At 33.6% G+C, this 22,636-nt stretch overlaps 1 protein-coding gene and 1 pseudogene across 1 annotated transcript in view; both read left to right on the top strand.

Moving 5' to 3' along the window:
- Positions 1–8,812, top strand: part of LOC142340488 (uncharacterized) — a 42,627-nt pseudogene extending 33,815 nt beyond the window's left edge.
- Positions 8,813–12,358: 3,546 nt separating this feature from the next.
- LOC142340487 (uncharacterized) overlaps positions 12,359–22,636 on the top strand; it is a 14,986-nt gene continuing 4,708 nt past the window's right edge. The window contains exons 1-4 of the mRNA XM_075391063.1: positions 12,359–12,371; positions 13,452–14,744; positions 16,638–16,774; positions 21,171–21,279. Coding sequence (XP_075247178.1) covers positions 14,210–14,744; positions 16,638–16,774; positions 21,171–21,279 — 781 coding nt within the window. The 5' untranslated portion in view covers positions 12,359–12,371; positions 13,452–14,209. The remainder of the gene's footprint in view (positions 12,372–13,451; positions 14,745–16,637; positions 16,775–21,170; positions 21,280–22,636) is intronic.

The raw sequence follows: 22,636 nt of genomic DNA, 5'->3' as shown, positions 1-22,636 counted from the left end.
AATACTATGATCAGAGGTTCAACCCTTACCAAATGAGAAGATTAATTTCTCTTTTTATCTCGTATTAACTATTTCCTTTTATCAACACAATTACACTCTTTGTTTCTAAAACAGGCACCCGTAGCGCAGTGGTATCTTCATATCAACAAACCGAAGGCTTTAGTTCAATCCGCAAAACGAGCGAAGCACTATTTTTATTTTTATTTTTTTTCATTCCTTCATTCTCCATTTATATCTTGTTTCACGCCTTACTTCTTGAATTTTTATACTTAATTGGCGGTTTTTTCTCTCTCGAACAAAAATGTTATTTGACACCTTTTCTAATTTTTCTATTTGATACAATTTTCTTTTATTAAGGTTCAGTTATTAACTGCTGCAACTGCCATGTTTCGCATGATTCTTCATTTCTTTTTAATGCAACTTAACGCTTGTCTTCCTAAGAATAATTCCCCCTTTTTACCGCTACAATAGTGAGTTGATGCGCAGAAGTCTAATCCTATGATCAGAGGTTCAATCCTTACCAAATGAGATGATTAATTTCTCTTTTTATCTCGTATTAACTATTACCTTTTATCAACACAATTAAACGTTTTGTTTCTAAAACAGGCACGCGTAGCGCAGCGGTATCTTCATATTAACAAACCGAAGGCTTTAGTTCAATCCGCACAACGAGCGAAGCACTATTTTTATTTTTATTTTTTTTTCACTTCCTTCATTCTCTATTTATATCTTGTTTCACGCCTTACTTCTTGAATTTTTATACTTAATTAGCGGTTTTTTTCTCTCTTCGAACAAAAATGTTATTTGATACCTTACAACGCATGAAAAAACGACGAACAAATGAACAGCTACGAGGATAGCCAAGCACATCAAAAATAAGTATTAAAACAAGCAGAGCCGGCAGAAGCCCTTTCCAGCGTTTGAATTGTCTCCCAGCAACAAGAGCAATCAATTGGTTTTAAAGGTAAAACTACTTAAAATCAGGAGCATTAATTCTTCTTTCCGAAATCAAACTTTCTCTTTTATTTACTGGTGTCTTTTAAATTGATTGAACTTGATTTTACATAGATTAATAATAATAGTCAATCAAATTTAGCAACCATAGAAAGATCATATAAATAACCAAAAAGATCATTTGTGATTTTTACTGATTGTTGCAAGATCAATCTCAGAAATTGTATGTGTCTTTTATGGAAGCTGCGATTAAGTTTTAAGCTAATCGACTGCACAAAATTGTGAATTGAAAAAACATGAATTTCTTCACTTGTGTTCACTGATAAACGTAACCCATCCGTGATCACGTGTGACGAGGTGTTGTCAATGTTGTCCGTAAAACACCAAAAAGACTCCAAACAAAAAAGGAAAAAAGAAAAGTAAGACTTTTGCCACGTCAAGGCAATCTTAATATGCGAAACATTTTCGGTAATTCATTACCTAGGAGTCACTAAAAATCAGTAGTTTTCTTTACCAATTTTATACAATAAGTTAATGTGAAAAAATTGTAAAAATTATTAAAAGTAACTAATACATGGGTACCATCTTCGGATTACGACATTACCGACAAAAATTTTTCTGACTTCAAAATAAACCAAACGCATGAAACTGAGAACGATTATATAGTATTGATTGATAATGACTATTACGACAAAAACGAAACTGAGTACTATTACCACCACAAGAACGGAAAAAGTCACGACAGCAGCAACGCAACTGTATTCAACTACAAGAACCGAACTGACTATGATTACGACTATCAGATTGGAACACATTACGACTACAAAAACGAGACTGATGACAACTACGACTACGATTACAACAACATCACTGATTATGATGACCCTGCTAATGATTATGATAATGATGATGATTATGATTATGATTATGATTATGATTATGATTATGATAATGATTCTGATTATGATTATGATTACGATTATGATTACGATTACGATTACGATTATAATTATTACTATTACTATGACTATAATTATGAATCGCAAATTGACGATCAGTTTTTTAAGTCCAACTACGGTGACTACTACAGCTTGTATCGAAATTCAAAACTGCCCGACTATTCCGATTTCAGAAGAGCTGCATATTTCCGTAAACACGTCGTCAGATCCAATGGTCATCAATTGAAGGACTTCATTGTGCAATGTACATTTGATGGCAAAAAATGTCTGAAAAACGGGAATGATTTTGTGGTGTTTGAAGATCCGTTATACGGAAACTGTTTCAGTTTCAACTCTATTATGTGAGTATGCTTCAATATAACTGAAACCACACAAATTTTTTCATAAAAATGGTCGGTACTATTTTTGCTTCTATATATAAGGAGGTAGACAGTTTTATAGTTTTAGATCCCACAAACCAAATTTTGATACACTTTGTTGGAAAACATACAGAAGTAGGTAAATCTGGTCACAATCCTGCCATAGCATGTAAAACAACAACAACAACAACAACAACAACAACAACAACAACAACAACAACAACAACAGTCTGAATAAAAAAGCAACACTGCAAAATAATTAACAGAAAAATAAACAAGATTTATCAAAAGTTAACAAAAATTTTCAAAATTATCACGCATGTTGGAAAATGGAATATTTAGCTCGCATTACTTTGTCAACAAAAATATGAGTCTATTTTTCAAGCACAAAAAAGTTTCAAGGGATGCGAGTTCGGTATGTCTATGGTACACATCCTACGCAGGACTCTCACCTGAAAAATCGCAATAAAGCCGATGAAAACGCAATAGACGAGTTAATACTCAACATAGCACATAATAGTGGGTCAAAATAAAACACAGGTTGAGGTGCCATCCGGAAGTGACCTCAGATCAGACCGTGCCAGAGAAAAAGAACCTCTGATCAAACTATCCCAGTCCAAAGTGTCTACGGATCAGACTGAAGTGCGCTGGAAACACCGTGTAAGCTCGGAGTGCGCTGGATGTTGTCTCTGATCAGATCTTGAGAGACGAAATGACCTCTGATCAGGCTGAAATCAGATCATTGTCCAGACGATTAAGCAACCAAGGCCCAGACCAAACCCAGGCCACTGTCCAGACGTTTGTGGGCTCAAAATGACTTCTGATGAGACTATTTTGCGCTCAAAAGTCACTCTTGATCAGACCATTGTGCGCTCGAAATCGCCTCTCATCATTTTCAATTGCGCTAAAAATAGTCTGATCAGTGAATGGTTGTCTATATGAACGAATCTATTAAATTTTGCTATAATATATTCCTTTAAAAAATTGATGTCTGCAGTATTAAATTCATCTAAGAAAATGTCAAATCTAAAAGTACTGCTAATGAAAATGAAACCCAACTGTTGTGAAAAATATTTTTAGCACACCATTAGAGCCTAGACTAAATGGATGAACTTAGACAGCTCTCCATAAGAAACGCCGTGGTCTACAATTAATCAGAAGTTCCTCATATGGGACCGGAATTTGCGAACAGCTCGACCATTTGTTTCTGGTCATTAAACTCTAGATCAGAATGCTGTTGTTTGTTGCCTCTTGACAGTGCCAACATCTATCAGTAAAAAGAATCCAAGGAAAAATGTGCGCTCGAAAGAATGCCCAATTGCGCTCGAATTCTTACCTGATCAGACTAATGTGAGGCTGAATCCACCACCGATCAGATTATCCCCATACCCAAGTGACCTCTAATCAGACCATCCCCAGACTGAAGTGACCTCTGATCATACTATTGTGCAGTCGAACCATATCTCAGACCTGTAATTTGATCTGAAAACTTACCATGAGCGTTGGAATTGGGTCTGATCAGAGGTCACTTCTATCTGGCACCACAACTTGGGAAACAAAGTTCAGAAATTGAGATTTTGAAAGACTTTACTTAAAAATAGAATAACTGAGACTGCCTCACAAAATTGGCATTGAGCACTGCATTTACAATGCAATTTCTTTTAACTAAAAAAATTGTATATTGTGTACTGCGTTTTGTATCTACATCTTAAACAATAGATTTGCAGTGGTTTGCGATCAAATGTGTCTATTAAACAATTCTACTCTGTGTTTTGAAAATCTTTCTCCTTTGCTAACAATGGATTAGTAACGAAGGTAGTTTAAATGTCAAAAGGAAAATTGTGCTGATGGAAAAGTGTTTAAGTTTGTCACTGCATAAAATTTTAGAATCAAAGACAATTTTTTTTCAAAATTACTTGCGAAAGATGCAAGAAAAAATTAAGATTTAACAAAAACTTTTTCAACTACTACATAGAAAGTTTTCTTTTCAATTTTTGATAACTTGTTATTAACATGAAAACTTATTAACATGATTAACATGAATCAATTTTTTGGTTAGATTTCGGTTTCGCTAAATTTTTTAAAGTTTCAACTTACATGTATTTTTATTGGAGTTTTTTATCATTAAGTGTGTCAAAATTCGATGAACAGGGGCTGAGCAGACTTTTGTTAAGTTATCACACTAAATTATTCAATTTCTTAGCTCTGATAAATTAGCTGGACCAACACTTTACAATTGAGTAAACTCATAGAAAAAAAAATGTTTTCAAAATATTTCGTTCCAGCAATCGTTAACGGAAACTTAGATATTGGCAACGGAATTAATCTCTTGACAATGGGTAGCATCGTTTTTTAAAACCTGCACTTAGTTTTGTTGTCCGTGTGGCCGACACTACCTAATTATTTCTTTCAAGCAAAAATACAATTTTTTTTCAAAATTGATTCGAAAGATGCAAGAAAAAATCGATTAAGATTGAACAAAATCTTTTTCAACTACTGCATAGAAATTTTCCTTTTCATTTTTAGATAACTTGTTATCAACAAGAAAACTTAGTCTTTCAATTTTTGGTTGGATTTCGGTTTCGCTAAGTTTTCTAAAGTTTCACTTACATGTATTTTTATTGGAGTTTTTTATCATTAAGTGCATCGAAATTCCATGAACAGGGGCTGAGCAGACTTTTGTTAAGTTATCACACTAAATTATTCAATTTTGTAGCTCTGATAAATTAGCTGGACCAACACTTTACAATTGAGTAAATTCATAGAATAAAATGTTTTCAAAATATTCCGTTTCAGCAATCGGTAACGGAAACCTAAATATTGGCAACGGAGTTAATCTCTTGACAATGGGTAGCATCGTTTTTGTATACTTGCACTTAATTTTGTTTTCCGTCTGGCGGACACTACTAAATTATTTGTTCCAAGCAAAAATAATATTTTTGTAAAAATGACAGTAAATTTTGTACACTTTGTCTGTTTTTGCTTCTTTTAAATACATAAATCAAATTAAGCAGATTAGTTATCACCATTCTTTTTTTTATTTCACTCGGGGTCAGCATGGACGTGAAATCTATTTAAGCGCGGACTACGACCCCCACCATTTGTCATAATTTACAACTATCTCATTTTTTGTTTTTTTTTCTTTTTTGGAATCCTCTAATTGATATTTTTATGGTATACTTAACTTCTTATATTTTTTGAACACTTTTGTTTGCACTTTCCATCAGTGGGTGTAAAAATTTTTCACTACTTTTATTGAAAACCGTAGACGAAGTTCAGTAATCATAACCATGGTTATGCAAGCATTCGTAACTTACAAGAGCCTTGCAATATTTTGAATTCCTTTGGAAGGGTGATATTTTTCTCCCGAAACATAGAAATTCAGTTCCAAAAGTTACATAGATTTGGAGATCTTAACCAAAATTACTTCCAGCCCCAATGAAAAAGTAAATAAAAATTCCGAACTACTATTGTGAATTATTTGATCAGCTTCTTTTTTAGTATATTCCGCTACTAATAATTTCAACAAATTGTTTCTCAAACTGATTTAATTTTAGTTTTAAATTTTAGTTTCGAAGACAGTAACAGCAATATCTTGCAAGTGGATTGAAAATAAAAGAAGATTCTTGCAAGTTTTCAGTTGCAGTTTTACTAGGGAATGGATGGATCATTGCGTCTGGCAAGTTTTCAATTCCGGCTTCATTATATATGGATTTTATAAAAATTTTTCAATCCTACAACGGCCATCAAAAATCTCGGGTTTGGCTTATAAACCGTCCGAATTGTAACTCGCTGTTTCCAATCACCGTTCCTGCGAAAAAGCCCTGCAAAAAACGACGAAATTATAAAAGTCACCTATATGATGCCTTAAAATGATATAAAATGCTATAAACTGACATAAACGTCATTTATGGCCCGTTTCTTGGTTAGTCTGATTTATGGTACATAAGTTCGTTGATCGGGCACTCTTTACAAACAATTTACTAGTTTGTTTGCAGGTTTGACGTTTCATATGAAAGCATTAACACATCATTGGCTCATATTTAAACTGCTTCCCATTTTCCGGTAATTGGCAATTTTCTTAGCTAATCAACGAAGGTAGTTAAGTACGTAACCATAGTCCAGATCTCGACTTTTGAACAGACCCAATAAGTCTAGTAGGGGGCGGGGGAGTCAATATTGACCAAAATTACCCAGTTGAAGTTCTTGGTTAAAATCCAGCAAAAGTATTCTCATTGGTAGATCAAAAATTTTTTTATAGGAATTTCGAGCATGGTTTTTTCATGAGTCAAGCAATAGTCCTTTCATAGGGCCTTCTGCCCAAGCATGGTATTTTCATAGGAATTTTGAATCAAGCGTGCTGTTTTCATGGGTCGAGCAAACGTCTTTTCATAAGCAAGCGTCTTTTCTTGTTTTTTTGCAAATTTGGATAAAATCTATAAATTTTTTATTGCTGCGGCAAATACTGAATCAGCAACGAAGCAAAACTAAAGAGCATTGCCTCACAGCAGTTCAACTTAAAACCTAGTTGGAAAACCACCAATAGTCTTAAGAAAATCCGCATGTCTTAAGATGAAGCAGTTATCGCAGCTGTACTTTATTACCGCACTACTTGATTGAATGAAACTAAGTAGTTTAATTATAATGCCCCACTTTGCTTTAGCCGTAATGAAAATCATTAAAATGTAGCGTTATTCAGTTCTTTTGCTTTCCAAAAGTATGAACTATTTTATTTACCAAATGCATATTTTTGACATAGTGAGGGTTTTTTAGAATCGCAAAAAATGAGGGAGCATACACACTGACTACATTATAAACAATAAAGAGCAATAAAAATGCACGTAAAATTGTTGAGGCAAATATACAGACTTATGAAAAGAATTTTGCTCGATCTCTGATTTGACAATAGATTTGACCTGGTCAAAAAATCCATGAAACGTATTCTTCTTGACTTATTGTTTTTTGCTCGACGCAATTTTTAGTCGAGGAAAAATTCAGAGCCGAAAAAGCTTCAGCTGAACTTTTTGCTGGACGCAATTTTTAGTCGAGGAAAAGTTCAGAGCCCAAAATGCTTCAGCTGAACTTTTTTGGTCGAGCAAATGTCCTGAGTGACAAGATTTGGGTTGATCAAAAGTCCAGGTGATGAATAAAGTCTAGCAAAGTTCTTTTCATAGCTCTTTTGGGTCCAGCATTGTCCAATCATGCCCATTTTTGGTCGAGAATGGTCTTTTAATAGGTCGATGTCTAGACCACGGTTGTTGACCCGGGCTGAAGTATACAACTTAGGACTGCTCTGAACCAGCTGACTTTTTAATATCACGAACAGGGGTGGGGGTTTGGTGGGGTCCGATCAACCCAGAAGTTTATCTGAGCAGAGTTACTGTTGAACACAGCGTGATGCCCAACGGCATTTTAATCTGTTTGATCATAGTCAAAGTGTTCTGGTCGATCCAGAGTCTCTCTCTCCCCTAAGAGGGTCTGAGCAAAGAAGTCAAAATCATCCCAGTTTTACAAAAAAAGGTTCTTTAATTGCTCTTTCACGTCAATATTGGTTTAATTGTAATTTTTTAGGTCAAGGAACTCGAGCAAAACCACAAATCTGAGACACAGCAGCAAAACTGGACACGATTTCGGTCTCAAACTCATGTTCTTAGACTACGCAGAATACATTGGACTATTTGCCCCAAATACAGGAGCTAGGGTACTTGTTCACAACCCTCGAGTGAAACCCGACCTGCAATCGGAAACATTTTCTGTCTCGGCTGGAGAAGCGACTTTCATAGCTGTCAAAATGGAGGTCGTTGATCGTAAAGGTGGAAAATATGACAATTGCACTACAAATTGGCCTGAATCTTTAAAACTGAACAAAGAAACTATGAAAAAATGGCCAACTTATACCCAAGACGCGTGTTTGAAATTCTGTTTAATTAATGAGCTAGCAGCACGTTGCGTTTGCACTGATACGTATGAATATGACTTCAGTACTGATTGGGAGATCAACAGAGGTTCTTTGTTTTACTGCGATATGACGAACAGAACCCACGCTAAATGTCTTGAACAAGTTCATCAGGATTTTAGAAGTCACAACTTAAATTGTGATTGTCCTTCGGCTTGCAATACTGTGGAATACCAGACTAAAACTTCCCGGTCACCCTGACCCTCTAAAAACTTCAGCCCCTATTTTGCATCGAGGATTCTCAAATCTGATTCAGACAGAATTCTATCCTACATGAAAGAACTGACTGGACAGGAAGATATTGATGATGAGAAAATGGAAGCCAGTTTTAAGAAAAATTTTGTTAGACTTGAGATTTTCTACGAAGCTCTAAATTTCAGAAAAATTTCAGAATCAGCAGCTTATGACTTAGCCTCCCTTGTGAGCGATTTTGGAGGCAATATTGGATTATGGTTAGGATGGACAGTTTTGGCTCTATTTGAATTGATTGAGTTTCTGTTCCATTGTATTAGAGCTATATTTATCCGTTGAAAATTTTGTTATTTGTTGCTTTAGATATTCAGAAAAAATTGGAAAAAACTGCCGAAAAAACAGAATTTTAATTTCATCTGCTTATAGCAAAACATTTGTGCTTTTATTTTGCCAGTAAAATGAAGTTCATAATCAGTTTTATAATTGCTATTATTAATTGAACCTTTAAAAATGACTATTTTTTCTTCAGCTAAGGGCCAAAGACAACAATAAATATCTTAGGAAGCATATAATTCAGCTCATAAACGGATCAAAAAAATTTCAAATTTCTGTGTCAGATATTTTAAAAAAAATTATGCTGAGATACTTACATAGTTCGAAAATATGAACTAAAATTATGATTTTGCTCACGTTTTGCGCAATTTCAACAAGTCATTGATTAAACAAATGTGTCTGTCTACAAAGAATCTCATTACTACAAAAAATGCTGAAAAAATTGTGTGACAATTTTTAGGGTTTATTTTTGTTTTAATACAAAAATAAACCCTAAAAATTGTCGCAATTTTTTTTTAATTTGAAAAATACCGGGCAGCAAAAAAATTGTTTTCAGTAATGAGATTCTTTATCAACAGACAGACTCATTTGTTTATATTCCCATTCAACAAATTGTTTTCATTAAGACACAGAGGTATACCCAAAACTTCCGCCTTAGTAAAATTGGCTCGAAAATTAGACACATACATTGAACGAAATTAGGAGACATCCATTTTATCTTACTTTTCGCAAAAGGGGTTCCGCCAATTTTGCGAAATAAAAGAACATTCGGAACGAAAAGTAGGCTACAAGACTTGTAGCACGTTTCCGCTCAATTTAGGTATCTATTATTTGCGCGCATTTTGAGCATGCAATAAGGACTTTAAAAAAGATTTAATAGAAGCTTTCAAAGATTTAAAGTGCTTTAAAAACATGAAACCACAAAAACTGATTTTTTTCCGACAAATTTCTCGCACATCAAAGGCTTTGTATATCAATGTGGGACTGGCCGATTCGATTTAATTAGGTAGTAATAAATAGTACTAATAAGTAGTAATAAGCAGTAATAAAGTACTATAAGTAGTAATAAAGAAGTAATAAAGTACTACTAGTAGTAATAAGTTAGGCTTAAATAAATAAAAAGTAATTAAGTTAGGCTTAATTGCGGATTATATGCGAAATCGAGCTACATTGCGTGCGAAAAATTGTACGTAAATGGAGCAGATGCGTGATACAAGCCGTGCGAAAAATAGGTTATAAAAGTGTACTTGTAATTCGCGGCTAGGATTAGGACATTTTTGCGGACACAGGTTGCTAATTTCCCTTCCATTTTGCTGGTTTCTGCTAAAGTAGCTATTATCCGCAATATTGTTCCATTTTCAATGTATGAACATAGTAAAAACGAACACGAGATACACGCATCGGGCATATCTGACCGTGACGAATTGGGTATACCTTTGCGTCTTAATGTTATGCATAAAAGAGTCATGATTGTGAACGGCTTCTGTGCCATTCGGTTGTTGTATGAAAAAGTAAACGCAGCACTTCTATAATTTCTCCAAATTTGTTTTCATTTTATTCTGTCAGCCAATTCGACATTTTTGAAATCTAAATCGATTATTTGGTAACCATTTTTTTTCAATTTCTCGAAATACATCTTTTTTTTGTCAAATTAGTTAAATTGCTAATGCAATGTTTTGTTACACTCTTATTTTTTTGCAGCCGATGAAAAATTTTCAGGTTAATTGTTGCACACCTGTGTTCGATTTATTGATTGTTTGTCCGAATAGTTATTTTTTCTCAATGTTTATGTATATCACAGTAAGTTTCACCAAGAATATCTCTTGATTTGATTAGCTTGTTGGAACATTCCATGAAAATTTGGCCTATGAAGTTCTTGGTGAGCTAACTAAAGATTTGCACGGAATATCAACAAACGTCATGGCGAAACAAAGTGTATCAGGCATTGCGGCACTGGGCTCTGACAACTTTTTGACGTGAAAAAACGTGTCAAAGATCCAATTTCTCATATTTTTTTAATGATTTTTGTAAGTACGCTTGTTTAAATATTTGTTTATCTTAGGGCAGACGCTAAAACTTAGCAAGATTGCAACGATAAGTTCAGTGAAAAAACAGAAGACTTGTTTATTGCACTAAAATTTTTCAGTCCAGAGCAGATGAAACATTTCGTTGAAAATTATGACCTTTTTATTTGTTTGATTTGGTATATATGTCAATATATAAACACAAACTCAGGAAAGCTAGGGTAGCGTTGAGGGTGATTTGTTTAGTGCTTTTCTTTGTAAAAAATATAAAAGAAGCTCTATCAAACAGGCTTTAAAAAGCCCTAGAATTTTTTTGAGAGTATTGCGTTCCGTTTTAGTAATTAATAATATATCAAATTATTAATTTAAGTTAAATTTCTTTTAATTCCAACTATAGACCGAAAATTGTTTACAAAACACTTCTGTCGAAAAGTTGGAATATAACATTTTCCGATTGTAGAAAATTTTATTTTGAGAACCTTGTACCCTTTTTTTTTAATTAAAAGAGTTAATTGAAATTTCGGAAACAAACTTCCATCGAAATTATCATAATTGTTTTTCCCCTTAATTAAGAAACAATTGGAAAATGAATTTCAATTTTTACAAGTAATTATGCAGTTCCAAGGTATGACATGATTACTTGTAATATACCTTTGGGTCAAATTTAATTATATTTTATGTCAAGTATTAGATAACAATTTAACTGTTTTGTTTATGTAAATTGTAGCCACAACGACAAGAAAACCTTGTACGCTATCAATTGACCGTAATCCACATAATGTTATCTAAATGAAGAAGTTGCAATTTCAGTTAGAAACAATTTTATTAAATCAGGTTCTAAGTTTCGAAATTAAACCCACTTCTGATCTGAAGGAGAGTTACTATACAATGATGTTGAGATATTTGGATATTTGCAGAGAATATTGAACTGTTTGTAATAGTACGATCTCTAAGGTTTCTCGACAAGGTATGTCGAGGTGCTTCTCTGATAAGGACTAATCAGGCGACGGGGCAGCAAATAGAAAGCACAGAAGATCGAAAATGAAAAAGTTTGTCAAAATTTGATCAGTAGACAGTGAAAAGAAACAGCGTAATATGTTCCACTTGACAACTGTTAAGATGCTATTTAATAATTTTTAAACATTTTTAAACATTTTTAAAATTATTTGAATATTAATTATTGAATATTATCTAATTCGGACATGCTTCGTGGAACATGGCCATGCCTCAACGGCCCGTGAGACTTGATATCAATCTATCACAACCGAAAGAATTACCACAACCACTAAGATATGCTCAACAATGTCGTATATCTTTTTTAAAATAAAATTAACCATTCAAACAAATTATTAAATGTCGTTTTCGATTTACCGTCTTTCGATCTACTGTTCTAGCCCCGGACTAGTCACGCAACAAAAGTTAGTCATATTCAAACTCTGTTCACAAATATTGCTAGTACATTATTTGACTACTTCAAATTGAATTCTAACTAATATTTTACAGGTGCTCTTGAAGTTGTATATAAACTACATTGTTATCCTTATTTGCAAATATGTGAGCTGTTGATTAAAAGACTACAGCTATAACTAGACAGGTTTTTGATAATCGTAATACATCTAATTTAGTAATAGTTAGTATTATAATTGTCATTTTGGTTGGTTAATCAGAAAATATTGACAATAAAAATGGCAAAATCTTGTCTTGTATACACATCCAAATTATAGCTGTTCGAATCTTTCACGTATTGCTTTATCAAATCATAGGACAAACGTTCACTCGTTTATATCATAAAATGAAATGATACAAAGATATTTTGATAAGAGCTGATAAGATTGTTGCCAAGAAAACGTCCAGATAGCAACAAGATTCTAAAGGTTGACAGTAGAAATTTTCTGCATGAGTTGACCGAAGCCGGTTTCTTACCAAGGTAATCAGTATTATCGGATTACCATAATATGATAGCATTATTTCCGTAGGATTACATAATATGGTAGCATTATTTCCGTAGAATTACATAATATGGTAGCACCACCGTTATTTAATATGACCCTAAGGAGATCTTTTATGGTACTATTGGTAATGAAAAACTTTGAATTCGGTCATGCCCAGACCCACGCACGATTTTTTCACAGCCAAAATGAAAGCACCGGGGGGGGGGGCGTTCAAAAATCTTGAGCATAGGCAACTTTGAAGGCAGGATAAACGAGTTTTTTTAAGAGCACGAAATACTAGACTTGAACAAATTCCGTCTGCCGTCTGGACACCTGAGCATGTTTAAACTCGTTCGCGATTTATCATGGTCATTAATTGATAGATACAGTTTAGCCATAATATGGCGAGTTATGAGAAATCCTTTTTAATTATTTCAGACGAAACTTGATTTTTTTTTCTTATTTAGGAGTTATGGACTATTGTTGTTCCGATTGGTTACCCCGATTTTAACTATCTATTTAACTGCTACAATCAACACTCCCCGGGTCTAGACCTCAACTTATGAAAAGACTTCAAAAGTCTTGTTGGTGGGAGGGGGGGGGGTATTGACTATAATTACACGGTCGAGTTCCAATTAAATAAAGTCGAGCTGAAGTTTTTTCATGGGTCGTGCTGAAATGTTTTCATAACATATTAAAGTCGAGCTTGATCAAAATAGAAAAGAGGGATTCGCGGGCTTTAGGTAAAGATTTTTGGGATTAATACCCAAAATCACAGAGTCGGATTCGTAGATTAAAGATTTTGGGTAGAATGACAATTGCATGGTCAGGTTATTTAGTTCAACCCGGGTTACAATTATTTATGCATCGACTTGGTTTTTTCTTTCTTTGTAAACCCAGCCATTCTAATTGATTGTAATTTCCTTCAATTTATCTCTTACCAATTTCCAATTTACTTCTCATTAAATTAACCAAAATTACTTCCTGTCTTTTTTTGATGCTTTTCAATTTATATTCTGGCTGTTTCTATGTTGTGAATTTTGAACTTGATTTCATTCCAAGTCTAATTTCATTGACAAACTTTCTTTTGAATGAGATTATTTGTTGACAAATATAAATGTTTGCGATTATATGTTATTTAAAGTTACTTAAGTAGTTAGAGCTGTCTTAGTATGTATGATTGAGCCGACTGCCCGTCCCATTAATATACCTTATGATTAAAAACAATCCTTGCAGGAGAAAATTTTGCCAACCTTTGAAAACATTGATGAAAGTTTTTATATCTGTAAAAAATTGAGCAGGTTACTTAATTGTGAAAAATTGCGGCAATAAAAAATAGATCAAACTTTAGTTATTATACATTGAAAATTAAAATTTAGATTTGTTAGATTTATCTAAACTCGGCATCAAAATTAAAATGTAACCAACATCGGCCTGTATATCGAAATCAACCCTATCACAAGTTGGAAATTTGCTGCTTTAAAAACAATCAAAAACAAAAATGTCAACAAAATCCCACGACAGCAATTACATACCAATGCAAACTCGTGAACAAAAATCTACTTCACTCAAGGACAAAAAGACACCAGAGTCGAAACCTGTGGAGACAACGTTCAAACCCGACGAGTCAAAAAGCGAATACGAAAAGAACAACCGGTATCGGATATTGAGCCAATCAGCTTCCCAATTACGTGACGCAACAGTGCCCCAAACCGGCCGAGAGCACGGATTTGTTCGACTACTTTGGATAATAATTTACTTCGGTCTGTTTTTAACCTTTTTGATATCATTTTACAGCATTGTCATAAAGTATCTCAGCTATCCGACACTGATCGAGATGGAAATCGTATCGCGACCCAGATTAGAGTTTCCAGCAGTGACGGTGTGTAATGAGAACCCGGTTAAGAAGTCGCTGATTGGTCGAATAACAGACTACAGTGATTTGTTGATTTTGGATGATTACGTCAGCAGTACGGTCAAGACTTTTGCTCAGGCTGCCTTTGGAGAGAACTCTGAAACTGAGCCATGCCCAGAAGGTAAAGTGAACTCTGTATATTAATCATGTCATTATTTCAGCTACACTAAACATGTTTTTAATATGGTGCCTTTTATCAGCAAAAATAAGTTGCTGTAACAAAATCCAAAATCCAGCAGTTTTTCTCGGAACTTTCTGACAACAACTGACTTTCATAACAACAGAAAAAATAAGAAGTTGATACAAGTTCGAAGATGATACATAGAGAAGAGTAGGTTAATATTTTGGAGCTAAAGATAACGCTAACAGGTTGTCCAAAAATCCAAAAATTTATGTTATTTTGAACTTTTCAATTTTGTTCTTCTCGTTGCCAGCTTTTAATTTAGTCTTGTTCATGAAAGGCCTCATTGATTTGTCCAACCAATGTTTTTGTGACTTTGACACAATTAGTTTCCTTAAAAGAAATTTGCGAGTTTTTGATTCTGTTCAATATTTGTATTTTTTCCGTTACGTTTTCACAGTGTTCCTTTAAAAACCTGTGCCATTGATGTTCATATAGGGCCCTAGTTACATCTATAATCTCTTTTTGATACGTCATGCTTTTAATAGCTTCAAATTTTTCGTAATTTTTTTGCCTCTTTTTGACTCTTGCCTGTAAATTGTGTTGTTTTCTAGTCCTATGACATAATCTCACTTACGACAAGTCCCTGTGGCTTCTCATTTAGCACTTTGGTTGAATGTTCCGATTCATTCTACTCTTGAAGACATTTGATTTCAAAAAACTCAGTGAATTTCAGAACATTGTCTATTTTTGTTTTTCTTTATGCCGACTTGTGAGCTAGTCTCGTTATGGACAAGTCCCACGAGTTTCTTAGTGACGTTCAGGATAATTTATTTACTTTAGGTTTCATCTGATACTATTCTGATTTTGTTTTTAAATACTTTTAAATTGTGTTTTTCATTTTGAACTATGCTTGTAATTATTCCTTTTTTTTATTTTGCAGTCTGTTTTTTCTCATAGATTGCTTAATGGCTGGTTTCATAAGTCCTCTAACGCGGCATTCCTTAATTTATCTAGTGAATTTAGTTTTAAACAGCTTTTACTACAGCAATCGTTTTCGAAAACTATGTACATCTTTGAAAATTTTTTATCTCTTCTTCATTTATTAGGCAATTACGTCAAATTGTGGACGAGCGGGTTTTGAAAATAATTTGCAAACGCACATTGCCGGGCCGTTTTTTTCTATTTAAAAGAACATCTGAACTCAAAAATAAACCTTATAGTCCTAACAGTGGTGCCCTTTTCACCAAAATTGTGGGAGCATTAGAGCCAAAAAAAGTAAAGTACATCCACAAAACATTCCACAAAAAAGTAATTAGAATAGAAATTTTACTGTAAACAAAACAATTACTGAAAACAAATATTGAGTCATACAAGAGTTTGAATTGAATAAATCAGTCAATTAACAGAAATAACTAAATGATAAAAAATGAGATATTATTAATAAACAGTTGCAGTTGAGAACACTAAGAACAACTAGTTGAAGAAAACTATTCAACTAAAAAGATAAAAACTACAGTTGGGAATTGATATATGAGCTGAATAATTTTTCTATTATTGATGGTTGTTTAACATCGCACAACAATGTTTAACAATTGTGAAAAAATAATTTTTGGAATGACTTTTTTTCCATTTTGAATAATTTAACAAATAGGAAAACTTGCTAGTTTAGGCCTTGGCATATAAAAAAGACCATATGCGATTCATTTAGTCCATAAAAAAGACTTTGACACGAAATTAGTGGTCTTCTCGATTTCACCTGTTCCCAAGTTTATTCTGCTGGATTTTTTTGAGCTTGAATCAACTATAACTATAATGCCAGAATTTTGCTCGCTCCAAACTTTGCAAAGTGGTTGTTGATTATATCAAGTTCAAATGAGATGCTGTTATCAGGATATCACACGTGCAAGAGCACCAAAGACTGTATTCCTCCCCAGTGGATCTGCAACGGAGTGGCCAATTGTCAAGACGGAGGAGATGAGTCAAACGATACCTACAATTGTGCCCAAATCACACAAGACAGGAAAAAGGTTTGCTTCCAGTTTTTTTGACTGTATATTACCCTAAGAACGGAAAATCTTCAAAAACTGTGGAAAAACTTATTATCGATAAAACGGACCATATATGGAAAGTTAGGTTTCATGGCAAATTCCCAATGTCAAACTTAATAAAGTAGTTTTGTATGCCGATTTATTAACCATCGCCAAAAAACCCTTGGTAATAAAAACAAGATCATGAAATGGTTCGCATGTGGTCCCTTATATTGTAAAAAAAATTGGCCAGCGTGTGACCTAATTCAGACTGCTATGTACGAATTGAGAGAAACGTTGTAGTTAATACCGGTTATAGTGCGGGTTGGGTGAGGTCTTTGCAAACATTTAATTGTAATATATTATTGTAATAATAAAAGTGTCGAAAAAGTACATTTCATCACAAGTCAAAGCAAATACCTTCAATTCATAGCAAATTTGGCAACAATTGATGGCTGCTTTTTTTCGCATTCATGTAGATTTTTTTCTGTTTATTATTTTTGCAGCGTAATTTAGTAGATAAAAGACTATTTTAGTAGTAAAAATACTAAACTATTTATATGTTTATGTGGTGATTCTTGAAATGTAATTATTTAACCAAATTTTTTTGTTATGGGTACTGCAAAATTTTAAATTAACTTTTTATAAGGATTTTTGACCCATTGACCCCTGCCCCTCTCCTCGCGACGCAATGCCCCCCCCCCCAGCTATGAAACAGGCGCCTTTACGTATAGTAAATCAATGTGTTCCCAGGGTGAGGTGGTCGAAATTTGATTCTACAATTATAGTCTGGGGGGATGGCCTTATATGCGTTAAAAAATGTCTGGACCATTCTTATTTTATTCACGCTATTTCTAATCATAATCTCACTCTCTTGAATCATAAAAGCACATAATCGAATCACAATCCCAATGCGTGTGACTATACATCGCGTTAGTGCGATTTATGAGCCCAGTTTTTCGGAACATAGTCCAGGAAACTCGGATTAAAAACGTTGTTGCGAATCAAAACAAAAAATCTTTCAATTAGTATAACACTTCAAATAAGGTTTCACATAACTTGCACTATAAACTGTTTTGTGGGGGAGGACAACCTGAAAGTATCCACATTTTAATCCGTCCCTGGTTGGCCTCATAGTTCAAAAAGTTATGAAATTACAACGTCATATTAAGACTTACATTAAAAGAGAAGTTGTAGTAATAAAACTTCGAATAATGACAAAGTTGTTGTTTTACCAAAATTTTGCAACTTTTTTTCAGACCCCACTTACGTGGCGAGGAGCTATGTAGTCAAATGGGTTTTTTTTGTTCGGACAATTTTGGCCGATCGATAAGTTCCTCTTAGAGAAATGTGAGTGGTGTCATTAAAAAGCTCGCGTAGAATTCGAAACTATAAAGATTTTTTTGAATTCATTTTTTGAAGCAGCTATCAAGGATTGAAATTTTGTGCGAACACGGGATATTTTGCACGACTTTGATCACTTTTAGTCTAATTTTTTTTTTCAAATTAAGATCTTTTTCATTGAAATATTAATTCAAAATTATATTTCACGCCACAAAATGAAACAATCTTGAGTTTCTAACAGATGAAAGGCGATAAAAAGACTAGTTCTGGTCTCATAGAGAAGTTTACTAGTAACGAATCGAAGTCCATTTGAGAGCTCTTTTTTAGAAAACTTTTCATATTTTTATTTTCTTGGGTGACCTAGAGACTAGTCATTTTTCAAATCTAGGTTCCGTTCATGACAAACCTGATTAACGGTCTAATGAAGCCCAATGAACAAAAAAATTCAATTTAAAGGAATCGCTCGTGTTTTTATCGACTCCGACTCTGAGTTTTTTGTAATTTTAATTGTAGTTTTGATCTTCTTTTTGAAGTTTTGCTAAATTTTTAGAGTCCTATGGCATAGTTTCGCTGACTAAAAGTGCAATAGGTTTCCTAATGAGCTTCAGGAATTGTAAGTCAGTCTCAGTAACAACAGGACCTCCTCCCTTTCTATTGCAACCGAAATTAATCTTGTTCGCAGTTTTATCTTCTCACTATTTTTTATATGACTTCAATGCCACAAGATTTCAAAAATTAAAAAAGAAACTTTTCGGACATTTTCCTACTGTTGGTTCCTCTTGAAATCAACACATTATCCTGATTTTGATCTCACTCAATGGCTTAGAGAAGACTTTCAGTGGATCTTTGATAAAGTTTTCAGAGTGAAATCTTGTGGCTTAAATGACATCGACACTTTCTTCTCGCACATTTCTACAGAATTTTTTGTTTTTGCTTCTAGTTGTTTTTGTTTTAATCATAAGACTTATTGCCTTGTCTTGTTGACTGCCTATGGATGAAAATTATCTTTAAATTCCAATCGCGACATACGCTCCAATTGAGCGTATTTATTGACTTCCTTTGAAAGCTATTGAATTTAATGTCTGTTAAGACTTTAAAATTAATTTTCCGAATTTATTTTGAAAATTAACCCCATCTTAATTTTTTTTGTGAACTGTCAGTCAGTCTCAGTGATGAACGGACCCCCTTTTTTTCTACTTCAACCAAAATAATCTAATTAGCGGTTTTATTTTTTAACTACTGGTGTTATGACCTCGATGCACGAGTTTTCATAATTTCTTTAAATTTTTGGGTATTTTTATCATATTTTAAGTTCCATTTGGAATCTTGAAACCTTATTCTAATATTGATAGTGGCATTGGCTTAGAGTTTGCGTTAATAGGATCATGAATAAAATTTTCAGAGAGAAACATAAGGTTTAAATTGCTTCGACACTTCCTTCTCGCAATTTTCTACTAATTTTCGAACTTTGCCTGTGTTTGTTGTTATTTTCATAGTTAATGACTTATTGTAGTGTACTATTGATGACTTATCTTTGATAAACATCTTTTTTGTCTCATTGAGGCGTAACTTAGCGCATTTATTAGCTTCTGTTGAAAGCTATTGAATTTAATGACGTTGAAACTACGGATTTTCTCAAAAACTTGGCGCTTTTAATGTATTTATTCAAGTTTGTTAATTTATTGGAGTTAAATTGTTAATAAAATCCAATTGCTGTTAACAATTTTATTGAAAGAGTTATAGAAAAGTTGACATTGAAAAGTTCTTTTTCAATGGCTCCGACACTTTTCTCGCTCAATTTTTTTTGAATTTGCTGTTTTTGTTTTTTTATATTGGGTAGCCGTAAAAAGCTGACAGGTTTCTCAATATTGTAATTGAGGATTAAATGATCGATGTTATCCGAAGTGATCAGTTTATTGCGAATAGTCATAAAAACTAAGATGTTAAACGTTTTTAAGATTTTAGAGTAATTTTCAGTTTTTGTTGTTCCTTTCGTCAAATTGTAACTTATTCTCATCATTGTGAGGTCCCATACAGTTCCATGTATTTAAGAATTAACAAGTTTACTGATTTTCTGCTGTAACTGATATTTTGTTTGTTGGACATTATGCGTTTTCATAAAAAATTATTTGAGTGGTGTATATTTGTTTTTTTTTATGTTCTTTTAGCACAATCGCTTAATAACAGATTCCAATGATTTTCAGACGTGGACAATTCGATTTATTTTTTCATTCAGTATAGTTTTTGTTGAATTATTTTAAATTGATCTTAAAAAAACATACGTAATATTCAAATAATAGCTATTGATTTTATTGGCTTCACTAATTTGTGTTTTCGCAACGTTTGTAATTTGTAGTTTGCATTTTTTTTGAGTTTTTCTGCATCTTTGGTCCGTTGCTATGGCTTAGTTTAACCAGAGACAGATTCTATTGGTTCCATTATGCTTCTTTACTAAATTTTTTAAGAGTAATTTCGTTAAAAGCTAATTATTTTTAAGACTTTTGAAATCCTTTGGTTTAAAAATTGTTGATTGATTTTTGAATTTCGTCTCATTATTTCTTTTTTTCTCAACGTTTTACCAAGTCTTAAAAAAGAAAAATCCCATCTGATGGTTAGTTAGAGAAAAAGTAAATTTGTGTAGTTAGGTTTTTTTCTGATCGTAATTTGACGTTGTTACTAGGTGCTTTTAAATTAAGGTATTAAGTTTTTGCCATGAATTTTTTTTTGCTTCTTTTTGTTGGTGTTGTTTTTTTTTTCTCTTTGTCTTTTCAATGGCAGATCTCGTTGTAATGAGGAATGGCATTATTAATTCAATCATTAGTTTGAATGTGTAACGATTTTTTTAAACTCAAACATCTATTTTTGATTATCTCTTTGCAAAAATGTAAGTCAAAAGGCAGTTAAGTCAAACTTTTAGATGAGCGCGGGTCGGAACATCATGTGCGAACGCACATTCACGAGCCTCCTTGTTTGATTTGTGAATCCAATGAAAGTTAACATGAAATTTCTATTATTAAAACTTCTATCCAAACCGGGTGAGCTGTTGTTGTAGAATGTGTCTGACGAAGATGCCTTTTGTCTGAAAGGGTTCATCGGTTGTCCGAAGGAATATCTCTGTGCAGTTGCATGCGATGGAATTGGAGAGTGCCTCTATTATCCTGGTAAGTGAGATCTGTATCGTTCATTCATTCATATGCACCTTCTGCGAAGATTGGGATTGTTTTGAAATTGGACGGTAACCCATCGCGAAGTGCTCAGATCAAAGTGACCTCTGATCAAGCCATCTTCGAGCCTAGTGAAACAAAACTTGATACACCTTGCCATGTCATGCAAGATTTTGATAACTCTTGCAAAACTTGAAACAACTTGCCAAGATCTTGATAGACAAACGTTTCTTGGAACACCTTGTTATAAGATCTTGACAAGATCTTATCAAGACATGTCAAGAAATTTTCTTGGCGTAACTTGATAAGATCTTGAAAATTCTGGCACATAGAAAATTTTGTTTGTAAGCAAACGACTTCCTAACGATATTTAACTTTGACACGACAATGCGACGATTCAATGTAACGCGAAAAGGTCCCAGGCGTGATTCAGAGTCTGATCAGGTCAAATACAAGGCTGCTAAGAGAGCACTCCAGAGTCGATCTCTGAGGTTTCCATTGACGAGAAAAACCACGACTTGGAGGTGTCTGCCCAGAGAAATCCCAAGTCTTGGGTCTCTCTGCCAAGAGAAGGTCCAAGTCTTGGGTCACTCTGTGCAGAGTACAACCAAGACTTGGTGACCTCTTGGCAGGCAAGACACAAGACTTGGGATTTCTCTTGGCAGAAAGGATCCAAGACTTGATTTTTTTTCCTGGACAGAGGGTTAGAATGGTGCATTTTCTAGGATCATGGGCACTTTTAACATAAGTTTGAGTACCCTAAAGTACAAATAAAGCACCAATTATGATTATGAATGCTATTTAAACTATGTTCGTGGCTCTTGGTAAGGTATGGTCACCTTTTCAAGGCCGAAGAGTTCCTTAAAAATACAAATTCAATAATCACTGTTGAAGAGAAAGGAAGAGCTATAGCTAAAAAAACCATTACAATACCAAACATTACAAATATTATAATGTGATTTAAACCCAGCTTGTTTTACTTGCCTTAGTTTAAGCTTGCTAAGTGGGCTCCTTCAATTAATTCGCACATTCGTCGGCTTCTCTTGTGCTGAACTAGAAATTTGTGAAAGAAAACAGAAAAGGTTGGTAGCATTAATGTTATTTTTGCTTAAATCTAATTCAGCTGAACATTTGAATACTTTTCACGAAAAAAAATTACGTTTGCTTTCAAAACCATGCACAACTTATTTTTTTGTTATAGTCACTGTTTTGATAATTTCGATTGCATCAACAATTGTCTTAGCCCCTAGGGTTGTAGCAAAACATCGATAAAAAACACAAACAAGAATCTCCCAAGTCTTATTATTGTTTCGTAAATTATATCCATAGCCATGACATCAAAAGAACGTTTATT

Source organism: Convolutriloba macropyga, chromosome 5 (genome assembly GCF_964194025.1).
Source record: "Convolutriloba macropyga chromosome 5, txConMacr16.3, whole genome shotgun sequence".
Classification (NCBI taxonomy): domain Eukaryota; kingdom Metazoa; phylum Xenacoelomorpha; order Acoela; family Convolutidae; genus Convolutriloba; species Convolutriloba macropyga.
This window is presented reverse-complemented; position numbering and strand designations above follow the sequence as displayed.